Source organism: Triticum aestivum, chromosome 3B (genome assembly GCF_018294505.1).
Source record: "Triticum aestivum cultivar Chinese Spring chromosome 3B, IWGSC CS RefSeq v2.1, whole genome shotgun sequence".
In the NCBI taxonomy this organism is placed as follows: domain Eukaryota; kingdom Viridiplantae; phylum Streptophyta; class Magnoliopsida; order Poales; family Poaceae; genus Triticum; species Triticum aestivum.
In genome coordinates this window covers 710,682,959-710,698,564 of record NC_057801.1, presented here as the reverse complement: position 1 = coordinate 710,698,564, position 15,606 = coordinate 710,682,959, and the positions used below count along the sequence as shown (strand labels likewise).

Below are 15,606 nucleotides of genomic sequence, written 5' to 3'. Positions count from 1 at the left end.
AAAACTTCAATTATCTAAATCGGAAGTAGTTTTTGATATTGCAGACATGGATACGTTTTTCAATAAACTTGATCAACATTCATGAAGATTGACTAAAAAAATATAATGTGCACCAAGCAAAATTTAGAGCTCGATACTAAGATATTATGGACCCTAAGATATGTTTCACTTAAGCGCCACAATTAATCAGTGGAGGCATGTGATTTTGTCTCTTTTTTTCCTCTCATGGACAGAGAGGTACTCAATCAATTTAAGAGACAATATATCCAAAAAGTAATCAAAGCAATCGTAAAAATTATGGAACTACACATGCAACAAAAAACGGTAGAATTGCATAACAAAGAACTTTGTATCCTAATTACGACAAACTTGTCCAGTCACAAAGTTACAACTTCCAGTTTTCTAATAGAGGCCTCAAACATCGTTCAGGCGTACGGTTGGCAGTTGGCACATAACATCGAGGAGTAATTTCAAAAGCAGAGCGAATGAAAATTTATATATAGCCTCCCCGCAGTCTGCAATCCGTACTGATAGTACCTGGCTACTAGCAAGTGAACTCAAAAATGCAAAAATACACGACCCTGTGATGAATTTATCACTTCTTTCCGCCTCCAGAAACATTGAACTTGAAGAAGATGATGTCTCCATCCTGCACCACGTACGTCTTCCCTTCCTGCCTGTACTTCCCAGCAGCCTGCAATCCATGGCAAACGGTTGCGTAACTCATAACGTTGAGTTTAAAGATCAAAAGGCAACTGATACAGATCTAACATAGACAAGTGTTTGCACACCTTCACAGCAGATTCACTGCCCAGCTCTTTTAGATCTTCAAACTTCATTACCTGATCAAAAATAGTAGATTTATATATATGAACTATCAAGGTTCCAAATGTGCATACAGTCAAGTAAACAATGCCATAGTACCGGCCATAACAGCGTGCATTTCCAATTTCAAAGCAAAAGTACCAAAATATTATGAAAGAGAAAAAAGGAATGTCGTTTATCATTTTGAACACCGCAAACAGAAATACATCAAGTTAACATAATGAAAGGAGCTTCAGTAAACATCAAGATTTGAAGAAAAAAAAAAAGCATGCCTAAGCATCATGTACCTTGGGGACAAAACTTTGGCATAATGAAGTGCAAATAGTAAGAATAGCAACAGTTAAACTACACTGTCAACAAAGAATGCCACAGTTCAATTATTCCAAATGAAGGAATTGTGTCTAGCTATTTCAGAAAGGACTCTACCTCAGCACATATGAAGCCTCTTTCAAAATCAGTATGAATTGCACCAGCAGCTTGCGGAGCTTTACTTTGACGTCTGATCTGCCAGCACTTCACCTGAAAAGAGAATTCAAGCTTGTAAGCCAGCAGAAAACTGTCAAATGTATTCAGAAACTCCTATTTGAAACTTAAAACATGAATAGACATCTAAACACTCTAATATATTCCTCCACGTTTAGAACATGAACAGCCAACAAGATGCAACTTTGACCATTATTGTTGATATGTCAGTAAAAAAAGAATTATGAAGAAAAAAAGGATATTATTTTCATTTGTCAAATCTCATTAAATTCTTTACATACTGATTATGAATGTTATAAGCTTGATTGCACCCCTTATTTTGGAGCAGAGGCAATAACCAATAAATACTGAGCACATGAATTTTCCACACCAAAACTGTGACAGACAGCTGTTGGACCACCATTTTAGCAAAATAAAGGAAAACATGGCTTACACAACACACATAGTACTGGCACAAAGTAACCACAATGTACACATACGAAATGTACCTCGCCGTGACCAGCAGTGAAGAAGTATATGAGATGAATTGCTGCAAAACCAGTCTTGATGATTTTGGGGATCAAACTGTTCACAGTGGTGAAAGATTTAGTATAAATAAATGCAGAGAGAAATTGTAATGCATGTTACAAATAAATAAACTTGATTGCTATCTTAATTGTGGTAATCAACTCGGCCATAATTAGCTATGGCTTGCCTTGTCGTTTGGTTTTCGGTGCAATATTTAGCAGCTTCATCTTCTGGCATATCCACTAGTTTCTGTTCGAAGGCACAGCTGAAAGGAATAATAGTTTCACCACCATGCTCTTTCACCCTGAATAAGAAATAGTTAGATATTAGCTAATATTCCAATAGGCAATAGCCCCTTCTCATAGGAAATTATGCATATTAGGTTTATGCTAATCAAACACAACATAATCAGATTTAATCAAAATCACAACCACATGAACTTCATATAATCAATTTCTTACTGTGGACAAGAGCCTACAACCATCAGGCCTTCTTTTGTCTCATGGGTTTTTCTCAGTATCATCATGGTGGGTCGGTTCTAGGACTGAGACGGTGAGTACCAGGGGTGAGAGTGAGAAGGTTGAGGATGGTGATTAGATCTTTACTGAACTTCTCGTTCAATGCTTAATTGATATGGTGGTGTGTGTGTATATATAGCAGATATATATACCTGCCTAACTAAAAGAAGTTCGGTAAAGATCAAATATATTTACCTTCCTAACTAAACTGATCTCTTTTCCTAACTGAACAGATATACTACTTTGTAGACCTGCTGCACTTATCTTGTTCAAGTGGGTACAGTTCACGTGAATAGTAATTCCTGCTTAGTGCTGACAGATACCATGTGGGTACTGTCCACATGAATAGTGCTCCTTAGTGCTGAGTGCTGACACATACCACTGGGACCTGGTCCACTGCCTATGACAATTGCTGGTATTCATATGTAAGAGATCCATAAATTTTGTGAGATTCTACCCTCAAATACAGTAATCAACAAGTCCAAGCATAAACACTGGCTCTCTCTGTGATAACATTTTTTCAATAATAAACCCAATGTGTTTTAAACCAGACAGCTGCTCTACTCAACAAGCAAGTTGGAACAAATATCATATACAACCAGATATAATGGTGGGAACTTGAAACGATTTAGCTTCAAAATGAACACAATTAGGCTGTACATGAACAGAAGTTCCACAGAAAATTAGCATTCGCAGTTTGAAATGCATGCCGTATAGCATGAGTTTATCTGTAATTCTGCTATAGCCATTAGACTTGGGGTAGAAATAGTACCAAGCATGTATCTTTGGTAGAAACTTGTTCTTTTTTCTCAGGTAGTCCTTTTCACTCATGTTCACCTGCACAAAGTAACATACTAGACTAATCAATACAGCTACATTTTACTTTCAAAAAGGATGGTTAGGCCTTTTAGAAGCCATATAAAAGAGAAGGTGCTTTTCTGTTTCAACTAGGTCAAATCTAAGGATTAACCCAGTAAATGAGCTACAGTTATAGCAGAGCGATTAATGTCCATTTGGCATGATTACTCAAGCTGAACGTGGGATAATTCCAGATATCAAAGAGATATTTTCTCTTGCTGCTAAAATAAATATAATTTCAGGTGATGTATGCGCAGCAGCTATTAGTTATATGTACCATCATATAACGAGTACATCAGTAGGTTTTTCAAGTAGAGAATTTATGCTTCCCATTTCATTTCCCTCTCAACAGGTGAGCAATAATCATATGAAAGTGAAAAGTAATATCTAATCTTCATAAACCCTTCTACAGCACACCATCCCTATATTCCTATTAGGGACCCTGATGTGCCTTTTGGGTCCAAAAAAAGTAAGAATCCATATGGAAACATCATATATCTTGGGATTTCCTTACTTCACTAGTTCACTTAAACTCTAGTGACACTTCTTGCATACTTTGCTTTGGTTCTTGCTCACGCATGGAAGTGCAACTTTAACAATTGCTTCAACTATTACAGACTTGCAGTGCCTTACAGTGGAGTGGAATAAACTGGCATATGGAACTAAAAAGGTTCCCCTATTCTAATGCTATAGCAAGAAGCATGCAATAGTTTTTTCTAGTTATGTTTCCTGTGATCAGATAAAACTCAGTTAATTGTCTACAGAGCATGCACTTATTGCTAATCATACAAATGCCAAGAGTATGGCGTATCGATTACCAGTCGCCCGTCGGTTCTGTAATGGCTCAAAATAAATGTTGGAAAGCAGAAGTAGACAGACAGCAACAACAAAACAGAGGGGAAAACAAAGCTGGGTTAATGTAACATTGATTGAAATTCCGGACAAAATATGGGATGCCACTAAATTATAGATGGAAATGCTGGTAAAGAAGTTCAAGCAACAAGCATGTAACTATAATTAATCAAATGATGTCATTGCTAATAAAAAGTTCAAACAACAAGCCTGTACATATTAATCAAATGAGACCATTCTTCCAATCCAAATAAGTAAAAATTACCAAATAAACAACTGGCTTAGCAGTAAGCAGCTGAAAGGTATTCAAGATCTCAATTTCAGCAGCTTTCCATTCTCCTAAACGTAGGTCTTTCCCGTCTTGAAGATGTGTCATGATCTGTTATAAGGGAAAGTTGAAACTAAATTACCGATTAATCATTAATCTACCGACAAAAGTTGAAACTAAATTTCAATAGTTCATGAGATCTAACTGATTGATAGAAATGAAGCAAAAGTGCAAAACTGCAGAGCTGTAAAACATGCCCTACCCTCTGACATAATTCATGGTCTATCTTAAGTTGCTTGTCATTGCTCCTCTTCATTGCCTTCTCAAGGTCATCAATTTTAGCCTGCACAAACTCTATATCCTACAGAAATGCAACAGAACCTTGTTACAACTAGGTTAACAACTGGTTAAGTTGACAAACAAATCAAGCAGAACTCAAACGAAACCTTGAGCCTCAGTTCTTGAGTAATAGTTTCCAAATCACGAACAGGATCAACTGTATCATCAATATGGGTGATTTCCGTGTCTTCAAATGCTCCTAAAAATCATACCATACTATCAGTTACAGATACAGCAAAAGATTCTAATACATGAACACCTAGCGCGTAATTGGTTTGGTGCCAAAAATTGGCATATTGGCCACTAATTGGTGGGTTACCAAGTTTTTCTTGTCTATGAAACATAAAGTTGCCAATATTTGGCAAGTCTTGGTATTGCCAATGTTTGGCAATGCCAACATTTGGCTAGTCTTCTCATTTAGGTCTCCAGCAAGACATCCAAAATTTATCACTTTTAACATATACTCAAAACATAACCAAGGGAACTTTATTAAGAAGCATAATACAATAGTTGAATTATAAACATTTTACAATAGAGACATACTCAAGACATGAAAGATTCCATCAACAGCACGTATATGGGATAAGAAGGCATTGCCCAGACCCTCCCCTGCACTTGCTCCTCTAACAAGCCCGGCTATGTCGTTGATTTCCAGATATGCAGCCACCTGCAGAGAATAACAAGAGTCACTATACATCTGAAACATAAGCCTAGAAGTGTAAAGCAGAGAAAAGAAACAAACCTCACTCTTTGGCTTGAAAAGTTGGCAAAGATAGTCAAATCGCTCATCCGGAACATGTACCCGTGCCTCATTTGGTTCAATGGTACAGAATGGGAAGTTCTCAGCTGGGATGGACAACTTTGTTACTATGTTGAAGAAAGTTGATTTGCCAACATTGGGTAACCCAACCTGCATGAAACATCAATAGTAAACAGCGTATCTCCTCGTATTACTCTACTTGGCTACAGCAGAGAAAGTGATGCGCCAATTAACACTCAACAGAAGAGTAGTCCATTATGATTTATAAAATCCGATACTGAATAGAGAATATAAGGCAAGTACTGTCAAACACCATCAAAGCAACTAGAAGTTCTGCAGTGGCAACTCATGAAGCTTGTTGAACAGCAGTCCATAGTAACATGACAATTGTGTCCAAGCAAACCGAGTTACATACATAAAACTATAACGCGTCCTACTCCTACTAGCATGTAGCGACTCAGATTTAAGCAGGGATAACATTTCATATGTTACTATTTCACAGAGAGCAAAGAGATCTATTCTAGAAGTAGTCAAGTAAACGGAGCGCATTTTGAGCCTGACTTGGGATACAGATCCGACACTAGAACAGTTCCCACAATATGTTTCCCCAACTAGCCACCATGCGGCCCACTGAAACATATAAACTTGAACAACAAAATCACGGAATCCATGAGACCCGCACCAGGTTACAAGCCACGAGCTAACCACCAGCGATTCCGAACTTCGCCGGTGCGGACCAAGCGAACTCCAAAGCCCTATTACACAAAGCCAACCGCAACAGGGACAAGTAACGCAGCCATGAAACCCCTGCGAGCACTCCCTAACGCGACAGAACGTGGGGAATCCGCGGGAGGGGGGGAAGAAGAGGGGGGCGTACGATTCCGATCTTGAGGTGCGAGGAGAAGCGGCCGAGGATGGGGCGCTCCGCCGGCTCGCCGTCCTTCTTCGACGCCTTGGGCGGCATCGGGCTCGGCTCCGCTGCGGCGGCGGGGTGTGCTGGGGAGGAACCCGCCTATGCAACCAGTCAGACCAAGCAGCTTCTACTCTGTCAACGAGCATGAAAGAGCTGGGCCTGTGCCGAACAAGCGCCGGAACGGACTACCCATCTCGTGCCATCGTCACCGCGAAGGCCCACCTCAGCAGATCTGACTTCAGAAAGAACGAGTGAGGCACGGTGACCCCTTAAACACGCCGAATAAAACCGACTACCAAACTCAATCGCAACTCACCCGAAGCCGCCACCGTTGCACGCGAAGCCGCGACAACCAGCCACATCGTCGGAGGGACACCTACCGACCGCATTGTCGTGAGCGTCTAGCACATGAAGGGCGTGAAAGGGAATCGAGAGGTCTCTCAAGACGATGCTCTGAAGAGGGAAGCGACGATGCCAACATCGTGACCCGACCCAACTGGCCCTTAGGATTTTACCTAAAGAACTGAATCTGAGGGTGTGTCGGAGATCAGTGGCGGATCCCAGGACCCAGGCCGGGGGGGGGGGGGGGGGGGGGGGGGGGGGCCTGGGCGTGAGGAATACACACTTCCTTCAGTATAGCATGAATGGCACTGGTAGCGTCACTGTAGATGCATTGTAGCTGGCCTAGGGCCCGGGGCTTAGCCCAATCCTGGGTCCACCCCTGTCGGAGATGAACTCCACATGGGCGCCTCCAAGGAGGTGAAATGACGCCCACGGACGTCGACGTCGCCGGTCGGCAAGAGCTCGGCAAGTTCACCGGGAGCACCGCCTAACACCAGATACCCATGCATCACACCTCCACTAGCCCACACACTCGCGTCATGACCATGCAGGAGCCACCACAAACCTCATCGCCAGCCAAAAACCGGCCCAGCAGACTCCAGCGAACCGGATTTGCATGAGACCGACCAGATCTAGCGTCCCACCGCTTGTTGCACCGCGCCTGCAGCCACGCGGACGACCTACGCGGGAATGACCTCTAGAGAGAGGGAAAAAGGGGGCGCCACCCCCACCCCGTCTCGCAGGGAAAGAGCAGTCGGGGCGGAGCTATGGAGTTCGTCGACAAAGTTGTCGCAGCTGCCACCTGCGGGAGACACCGCCATGGAGGTCGTCGAACCACCGCGGTGCATAGCCAACCGGACTTAACCCGGAGGCCTCCTTCGATAGGGATGAGGGGAGGAGGTGGGGATTGCAGGGAAAGATGGTTAGCTGTTTTCTTATAGAAGAACTCGTGAAGGTCTCATACACTTCAAAAGTCATTGTTGGGATATATTTTTTTGGGGCAAGACTCTGTCCCAAAATATAGTGAGTACTAGATATTTTTTTTTCTTCAATGCCAAAACTTGCAAGGTTTGAGCAAGTTCGTAGAAAAAGTTATCAACATCTAGAATACCTAATCAATACCATAAGATTTATCAATATATTTTCATATGGTCTCTCGTTCCAAAACAATCAAAGTCATAGATTTGTCATAAGTCAAACTTGCTTTAGTTTGAGCAACTCTAGAAAAATATGATTTACAACACCAAATACTGATAATATTGAAATATGATCTCATGAGACTAACTTGGTGTTCTACATGTTAATATATGTTTCGATAGACTTGGTCAAACTAAAACAAGTTTGACTTGTGACAAACCTAGAACTTAAATTATTTGAATCAAAAATAGTCTTTGATATTGCAGACATGGATACTCTTTTTAATAAACTTGATGAACGTTCATGAAGATTTACTATAAAAAAAACAATGCGCACCAACTAAAATTTAGAGCTCAATACTAAGATATTATGAACCCTAAGATATGTTTCTCTTGAGCGCCACATTTAATCAGTGCAGGCATGTGATTTTGTCTCTTTTTCCTCTCATGGATGGAGAGGTACTCAAATCAATTTAAGAGGCAATATATCCAAAAAGTAATTAAAGTAATTTTCTTTGTAAAGTATCAGTAAGAATTATGGAGCTACACATGCAACAACGGTAGAATTGCATAACAAAGAACTTTGCATCCTAATTACGACAAAGTTGTCCAGTCACACCGTTACAACTTCCAGTTTTCCGATAGAGCAGAGCAGTTCTAGCTCACGAATGAAAAATTATATTTTTCATCCCTTCCAGTTGGTGCTTATAGTCTCCCCGCAGTCTGCAATCAGTACTGATAGTACCTGGCTACTTGCAAGTGAACCCAAAAATGCTAAAATACACGACCCTGTGATGAATTCATCACTTCTTTCCGCCTCCAGAAACATTGAACTTGAAGAAGATGATGTCTCCATCCTGCACCACGTACGTCTTCCCTTCCTGCCTGTACTTCCCAGCAGCCTACAATCCATCAATGCCAAACGGTTGCGTAACTCATAACATTGAGTTTAAAGATCAAAAGTAAGGCAACTGATGATACAAATCATCTAGCATAGACGAGTTTGTGCACACCTTGACAGCAGATTCACTGCCCAGCTCTTTTAGATCTTCAAACTTCATTACCTGATCAAAAAGAGTAGATTTATATATAAGAATTATCAAGGAATACATCAAGTTAACATAATGAAAGAAGCTTCAGTAAACATCGAGATTTTTTCAGAAAAACATGCAACAATTAACTACAAAATGCAAATAGTAAGAACAGCAACAATTAACTACACTGTCAACTAAAGTTCAATTTATTCCAAATAAAGGAATTGTGTCTAGCTATTTCAGAAAGGACTCTACCTCAGCACATATGAAGCCTCTTTCAAAATCAGTGTGAATTGCACCAGCAGCTTGCGGAGCTTTAGATTGACGTCTGATCTGCCAGCACTTCACCTGAAAGGAGAATTCAAGCTTATAAGCTAGCAGAAAATTGTCAAATGTATTCAGAAACTCCTACTTGAAACTTCAAACACGAACAGACATCTGAACAACCTAATACATTCCTCCCCGATTAGAACATAACCAGCCAACAAGATGCAATTTTGACCATTATTATTGATGTGTTAGTAAAAAACAGAATTACGAAAAAAATGATATTATTTCCATTTGTCAAATCTCATTAAATTCTTTACATATTGATTGTGGAAGTTAGAAGTTTGATTGTGCCCCTTATTTTGGAGCAGAGGCAATAACCAATAAAGACTGATAATGTATAAACAAACAAGCATGTGAATTTTGCACGCCAAAAATGTAACAGGCTGATGTAGTACCACCATTTTAGCAAAATGAAGTAAAATGTGGCTTATACAACACATATTACTGGTACAAAGTAAGCACAATGTAAACATATAAAATGTACCTCGTCGTGACCAGCTGTGAAGAAGTATATGAGATGAATTGCTGCAAAACCAGTCTTGATGATTTTGGGGATCAAACTGTTCACATTGGTGAAAGATTTAGTATAAATAAATTAAACAGAAAAAGTTGAGCAATATGCAAAGAGAAGATGCAATGCATGTTATAAATAAATAAACTTGATTGCTAGTTTAGACTACAAAAACGTCTTATATTTCGGTACAAAAGTAGTATCTTAATTGTGGTAATCAACTCAGCCAAAATTATGCTACATGACTTGCCTTGCTGTCTGGTTTTCGGCGCAATATTTAGCAGCTTCATCTTCTGGCATATCCACTAGTTTCTGTTCGAAGGCACAGCTGAAAGGAATAATAGTCTCACCACCGTGTTCTTTCACCCTGAATAAGAAATAGTTAGGTATTAGCTAATATTCCAATACCCCCTTCTTGTAGGAAATTATGCATATTAAGTTTATGCTAATCAAACACAAAATCATCAGACTTAATCAAAATCACAACCATATGAACTACATATCAATTTCTTACTGCGGACAAGAGCCTATAGCATACTTCAGAAAATACAATCAGTATCATGGTGGGTCGGTTCTAGGACTGAGACGGTGAGTACGAGCGGTGAGGGAGGGAAGTTTGAGGGTGGTGATCAGATCTTCACCGAACCTCTCGTTCAATGCTTAATTGATATGGTCGTGCCCCTATTATAGGAAAGACTTCAATTGATGCTGAAAGCATATATCACAACTTTCCTAATCAAAACGATATATTTATCTTCCAAACTAAACTGATCTCCTTTCCTAACTAAACAGATATACTTTGTAACTAAAAGACCTACTGTCCTTATCTTGTTCAAGTGGGTATAGTTCACGTGAATAGAAACTCCTGCTTAGTGCTGACAGTACTCCTTAGCGCCGAGTGCTGACACATACCACTGGGACCTGACTCACTGCCAATGACATTTGCTGGTATTCATATGTAAGCGATCAACAAATTGTGTGATATTCTACCCTCAAATACAGAAATCACCAAGTCCAAGCGTAAACATTGGTTCTCTCTGTGACAACAATTTTTAAATAATAAACCCAATGTGTTAAATCAGATAGCTTATGTACTCAACAAGCAAAGTTGGAACAAATATCATATACAACAAGATATAATGATGGAAACTTGAAACGATCTAGCTTCAAAATGACCTATCCTGCTACATCAATTAGACTGTACATAAACAGAAGTTCCACAGAAAATCGGCATTCGCAGTTTGAACTGCATTCTGTATAGCATGAGTTCATCTGCTATAGCCATTAGACTTGGGGTAGAAACAATACCAAGCATGTATCTTTGGTAGAAACTTGTTCTTTTTCCTCAGGTAGTCCTTTTTACTCATGTTCACCTGCACAAAATAACATACTAGACTTAGAAGCCCTATAAAGAAAAGGTGAATTTCTGTTTCAACTACTGACAGAAGTAAGGTCAAATCAAAGGATTAACCAGTAAATGAGCTAAAGTTAGCAGAGCGATTAATGTCCATTTCGCATGATTACTCAAGCTGAACGTGGGATAATTCCAGACATCAAAGACATATTTCCTCTTGCTGCTAATATAAATTTAGTTTCAAGTGATGCATGCACAGCAGGTATATGTACCATCATATAACGCGTAAATCAGTAGGTTCTCCAAGTAGGATTAATGCATCCCATTTCATTTCCATCGCCAACCGGTGAGTAATGTCTAATCTTCACAAGCCCTTTCTACAGCACACCATCCCTATATTCCTATTAGGGATCCTGATGTGGCTTTTGAACCCAAAAAAGGGAAGAATGAAGAATCCATATGGAAACATCATATATCTTGGGATTTTGGCACCTCTTTGCATACTTTGGTTCTTGCTCACGCATGGAGGTGCAACTTTAACAATTGCTTCAACTATTACTCCCTCCGTTCCTAAATATAAGTCCTTTTAGAGATTTCAATAAGGACTACATATGATGTATATAGACATATTTTAGAGTGCAGATTCACTCATTTTGCTCCGTATGTAGTCCGCGTTGAATCTCTAAAAAGACTTATATTTAGGAAAGGAGGGAGTACAGAATTGCAGTGCCTTACAGTGGAATACAATTGGCATGTGGAACTATAAAGGCTCCCCCACTCTAATGCAATACCAAGAAGCATGCAATAGTTTTTGTAGTTATGTTTCCAGTGATCAGACTAAAATCAGTTAATTGTCTACGGAGCATGCACTTCTTGCTAATTATACAAATACCAAGAGTATGGCAGATCGATTACCAGTCGCACGTCAGTTCTGTAATGTTTTAAAATAAATGTTGGAAAGCAGAAGTAGACAGACAGCAATAACAAAACAGACAAAACAAGCAAAGCTGGGTTAATGTCACATTGATTGAACCCTAAGAAACATCACATTGGTTGAAATTCCGCATTAAATATGGGGAAATACTAAATTCTAGATGGCCATGCTGGTAAAGAAGTTCAAGCAACAAGCATGTAACTATAATTAATCAAATGATGTCATTGCTAATAAAAAGTTCAAGCAACAAAGCCTGTACATATTAATCAGATGATACCATTCTTCCAATCCAAATAAGTAAAAATTACCAAATAAACAACTGGCTTCGCAGTAAGCAGCTGAAAGGCATTCAAGATCTCAATTTCAGCAGCTTTCCATTCTCCTAAACGTACGTCTTTCCCGTCTTGGAGATGTGCCATGACCTGTTATAAGGGAAAGTTGAAACTAAATTACCGATCGATCTACCGAATAAAGAACGATATACCAGTAAAGAAATTCCAATTGTTCATGAGATCTAACTGATTGATAGAAATGAAACAAAAGTGCAAAACAGCAGAGCTGTAAAACATGCCCTACCCTCTGACATAATTCATGGTCTATCTTAAGTTGCTTGTCATTGCTCCTCTTCATTGACTTCTCAAGGTCATCAATTTTAGCCTGCACAAACTCTATATCCTACAGAAGGAAGTGCAACAGAAAACCTTGTTACAGCTAGGTTAACAGTTGTTTAAGTTGACGAACAAATCAAGCAAAACTCAAACGAAACCTTGAGCCTCAGTTCTTGACTAATAGTTTCCAAATCACGAACAGGATCAACTGTATCATCAATATGAGTGATTTCCGTGTCTTCAAATGCTCCTAAAACCATACCACACTATCAGTTACAGATACAGCAAAAGATTCTATCACATTAAAACCTAGAGCGTAACTGGTTTGGTGCCAAAAATTGGCATGCCAATGTTTGGCATTGTGCCAAATATTGATTACTGATTAGTTGGTTACCAAGTTTTCTTGTCTATCAAACATAAAGTTGCCAATATTTGGCAAGTCTTGGTATTGCCAATATTTGCAATGCCAACATTTAGTCTTCTCAGTTAGATCTCCACCAAGATATCCAAAATTTTCACTTTTAACATACAGTATATAATACAGATAAGAATAGCCAAGGGAACTTTATTAAGAAGCATAATTCAGTAGTTGAATCATAAACATTTTACAATAGAGACATACTCAAGACATGAAAGATTCCATCAACAGCACGTATATGGGATAAGAAGGCATTGCCCAGACCCTCCCCTGCACTTGCTCCTCTAACAAGCCCAGCTATGTCATTGATTTCCAGATATGCAGCCACCTAAAGAGAATAACAAGAGTAAATATAAATCTGAAACATAAGCCAAGAAGCTGCAGATTACTGTAGAAGTGTAAAGCAGAGAAAAGAAACAAACCTCACTCTTTGGCTTGAAAAGTTGGCAAAGATAGTCAAATCGTTCGTCCGGAACATGTACCCGTGCCTCATTTGGTTCAATGGTACAGAATGGGAAGTTCTCAGCCGGGATGGACAACTTTGTTACTATGTTGAAGAAAGTTGATTTGCCAACATTGGGTAACCCCACCTGCATGAAACATCAGTAGTAAACTTCATATCTCCTCTTATTCCTCTACTTGGCTACAGCAGAACAAGTAGTGCGCCAATCAACATTCAACAGAAGAGTAGTCCATTATGATTTATAATGAAATCTGAGATCGAATAAAGGATACACGGGCAAGTACTGTTAAACATCATCATGCAACTAGAGAAGTGCGGTAGTGGCAACTCATGAAACTTGTTCAATAGTACTACTAGTGCATAGTAACATGCTAATGGTGGTGCCCAAGCAGACTGAATTACATAGACAAAACTACAATTCGTCCTGCTCCTATTAGCATGTAGCGACTTAAGATTTAAGCAGGGATAACATTTCATATGTTACACAGAGACAGCAAAGAGATCTATTCTAGAAGTAGTGAAGTTAATGGGGCGCATTCTGAGCCTGAATTGGGGTACAGATCCGACACTAGAACAGTTCCCGCGATATGTTTCCCCAACTCGCACCATGCGCCCCCCCGAAACGTATAAACTAGAACAACAAAATCATGGAATCCATGAGATCTGCACCAGGTTACAAGCCACGAGCTAGCCACAAGCGATTCCGAACTTCGCCAGCGCGGACCAAGAGAACTCCAAAGCCCTATTACACTAAGCCGACCGCAACAGGGACATCACATGCTCTCCTGTCGATCCGATCAACCGCCACCGCCACCGCACCCACCAAGTAAGCAACGATGAAACCCCTGCGAGCACTCGCTAGAACGCGGGAGAAGGTGGGGAATCCGCGGGAGGGGGGGAGAAGAGGGGAGCGTACGATTCCGATCTTGAGGTGGGAGGAGAAGCGGCCGAGGATGGGGCGCTCCGCCGGCTCGGCGTCTTTCTTCGATGCCTTGGGCGGCATGGGGCTCGGCTCCGCTGCGGCGAGGTGGTGTGCTGGGGAGGAATCTGGGGATGGGCTAGCGTGTGTGGGAGAGAGAGGGAGAGAGATGTGGGCTGGACGGCTAGGGTTTTTGGTGGGAAGTGGTAGTTGCAGCGAGCTGAGAAGAACGGGGGATACGGGTTTATCACGTGTAGGATGGGCTCAAACCTGGCCATATGGGTTGTGCCTCGCGGGCCGGCCCATGGGCTCGGAATTTCAGCCCGACATGTGACGGGCACGGCACGCGATTAAAAGGGTCGGGCTGGTCTTCGGCCTGCCATGGAACAAGGTCGAACCCAAAAGCCGAGCATTAATTTAAGGTCGGGCACGACACGACCCTTTTAGGGCTGGCATGACAAGGTGCTGACCTGACACGTGGCGGCACGTGGGGACGCGGGAAGACAAAGAGGGTCATCCAACAATGATAAAAAGAAGCATTTTTTTTAGCATCAGTACAGACACAAGCGCAAAAACCATCGTTTTAGGACACTTTGGGTCAGAAACAGGGCTCCACATGATGCAAAATTCTTTTGGGTAGCCCCAATTTTTGGCCCCAACTGCTACTTATTTGGAGTGTTAAACCTGCTGCCGCATAATCAAAATGTAGTCGTGCCAGAGCCAATTGTCGTGCAGAACTTACCCCATCTTCACCTAACATCCATTTTTGGCTGAAAAAAGTTTTAACTTGACAATATCGGCTTTCACTTTTTTATATTTTGGATATCATGGAGCTCAACATAATTGTTTAAGTGAGAAGCAACGTCTTCATTATAAGAACCATATAATTAATCTTTCATTAGTCGTTACCAAGTTCAACAAAGCAGGCTTAATTTTGTAAGACTCGGCACTAGTGACTAGTGGAGCAATAGGTTTGTTAATGAAATCATCGTTATTACTACTTGTAAATCCACAAAGTTTGGTGTTTTGAGCAGAAGTAGACATGATTTCAAGCCTAAAACAAACTAACTTCTTGCTAGAATTTAAATATTTGTGTGTGTTTTTTGAATTTTTTGGAAAGTGAAAAAACAAAAAACAACTAACAAAAAGTAACTAAGCAAGATAGATAACAAGAAAGTAAAGTAAAGGAGTGCAGGACATATGGTATTAATCAAAGCCTCCCTCGCAACAACGC

The 15,606-nt window shown here is 40.5% G+C and overlaps 2 protein-coding genes across 2 annotated transcripts; both read right to left on the bottom strand.

Annotated features, from left to right (window-relative positions):
* Positions 1-310: 310 nt before the first annotated feature.
* LOC123071926 (obg-like ATPase 1) lies at positions 311-6,495 on the bottom strand. Its single transcript, XM_044495503.1, has 12 exons — positions 6,288-6,495; positions 5,393-5,560; positions 5,194-5,317; positions 4,758-4,849; positions 4,574-4,672; positions 4,309-4,422; positions 3,106-3,170; positions 2,003-2,119; positions 1,797-1,872; positions 1,252-1,344; positions 792-842; positions 311-694 (listed from the first exon to the last, which is right to left on the bottom strand). Exons 1-12 carry the CDS (start codon positions 6,372-6,374, stop codon positions 596-598), a joined length of 1,185 nt encoding a protein of 394 aa, XP_044351438.1. The 5' UTR covers positions 6,375-6,495; the 3' UTR covers positions 311-595.
* A 1,792-nt stretch (positions 6,496-8,287) lies between these two features.
* On the bottom strand, positions 8,288-14,600 carry LOC543447 (obg-like ATPase 1). Its single transcript, XM_044495502.1, has 12 exons — positions 14,370-14,600; positions 13,413-13,580; positions 13,195-13,318; positions 12,731-12,822; positions 12,541-12,639; positions 12,273-12,386; positions 10,985-11,049; positions 9,927-10,043; positions 9,650-9,725; positions 9,091-9,183; positions 8,815-8,865; positions 8,288-8,703 (listed from the first exon to the last, which is right to left on the bottom strand). The coding sequence occupies exons 1-12, from the start codon at positions 14,454-14,456 to the stop codon at positions 8,605-8,607; spliced, it is 1,185 nt and encodes a 394-aa protein (XP_044351437.1). The 5' UTR covers positions 14,457-14,600; the 3' UTR covers positions 8,288-8,604.
* Between the last annotated feature and the right edge of the window lie 1,006 nt (positions 14,601-15,606).

Excerpts from the sequence above, each read along its gene's own strand:
- LOC123071926 (XM_044495503.1), bottom strand. The coding sequence starts at position 6,374 with ATGCCGCCCAAGGCGTCGAAGAAGGACGGCGAGCCGGCGGAGCGCCCC. Across the intron at positions 5,318-5,392 it reads TTTTCAAGCCAAAGAGTGAG|GTGGCTGCATATCTGGAAAT; the intron begins GTTTGTTTCTTT and ends TATTCTCTGCAG. Across the intron at positions 4,673-4,757 it reads CTCAAGAACTGAGGCTCAAG|GATATAGAGTTTGTGCAGGC; the intron begins GTTTCGTTTGAG and ends GCATTTCTGTAG.
- LOC543447 (XM_044495502.1), bottom strand. The coding sequence starts at position 14,456 with ATGCCGCCCAAGGCATCGAAGAAAGACGCCGAGCCGGCGGAGCGCCCC. Across the intron at positions 11,050-12,272 it reads CGAAGCCAGTTGTTTATTTG|GTGAACATGAGTAAAAAGGA; the intron begins GTAATTTTTACT and ends TATTTTGTGCAG. Across the intron at positions 8,866-9,090 it reads GAGGCTTCATATGTGCTGAG|GTAATGAAGTTTGAAGATCT; the intron begins GTAGAGTCCTTT and ends CTTTTTGATCAG.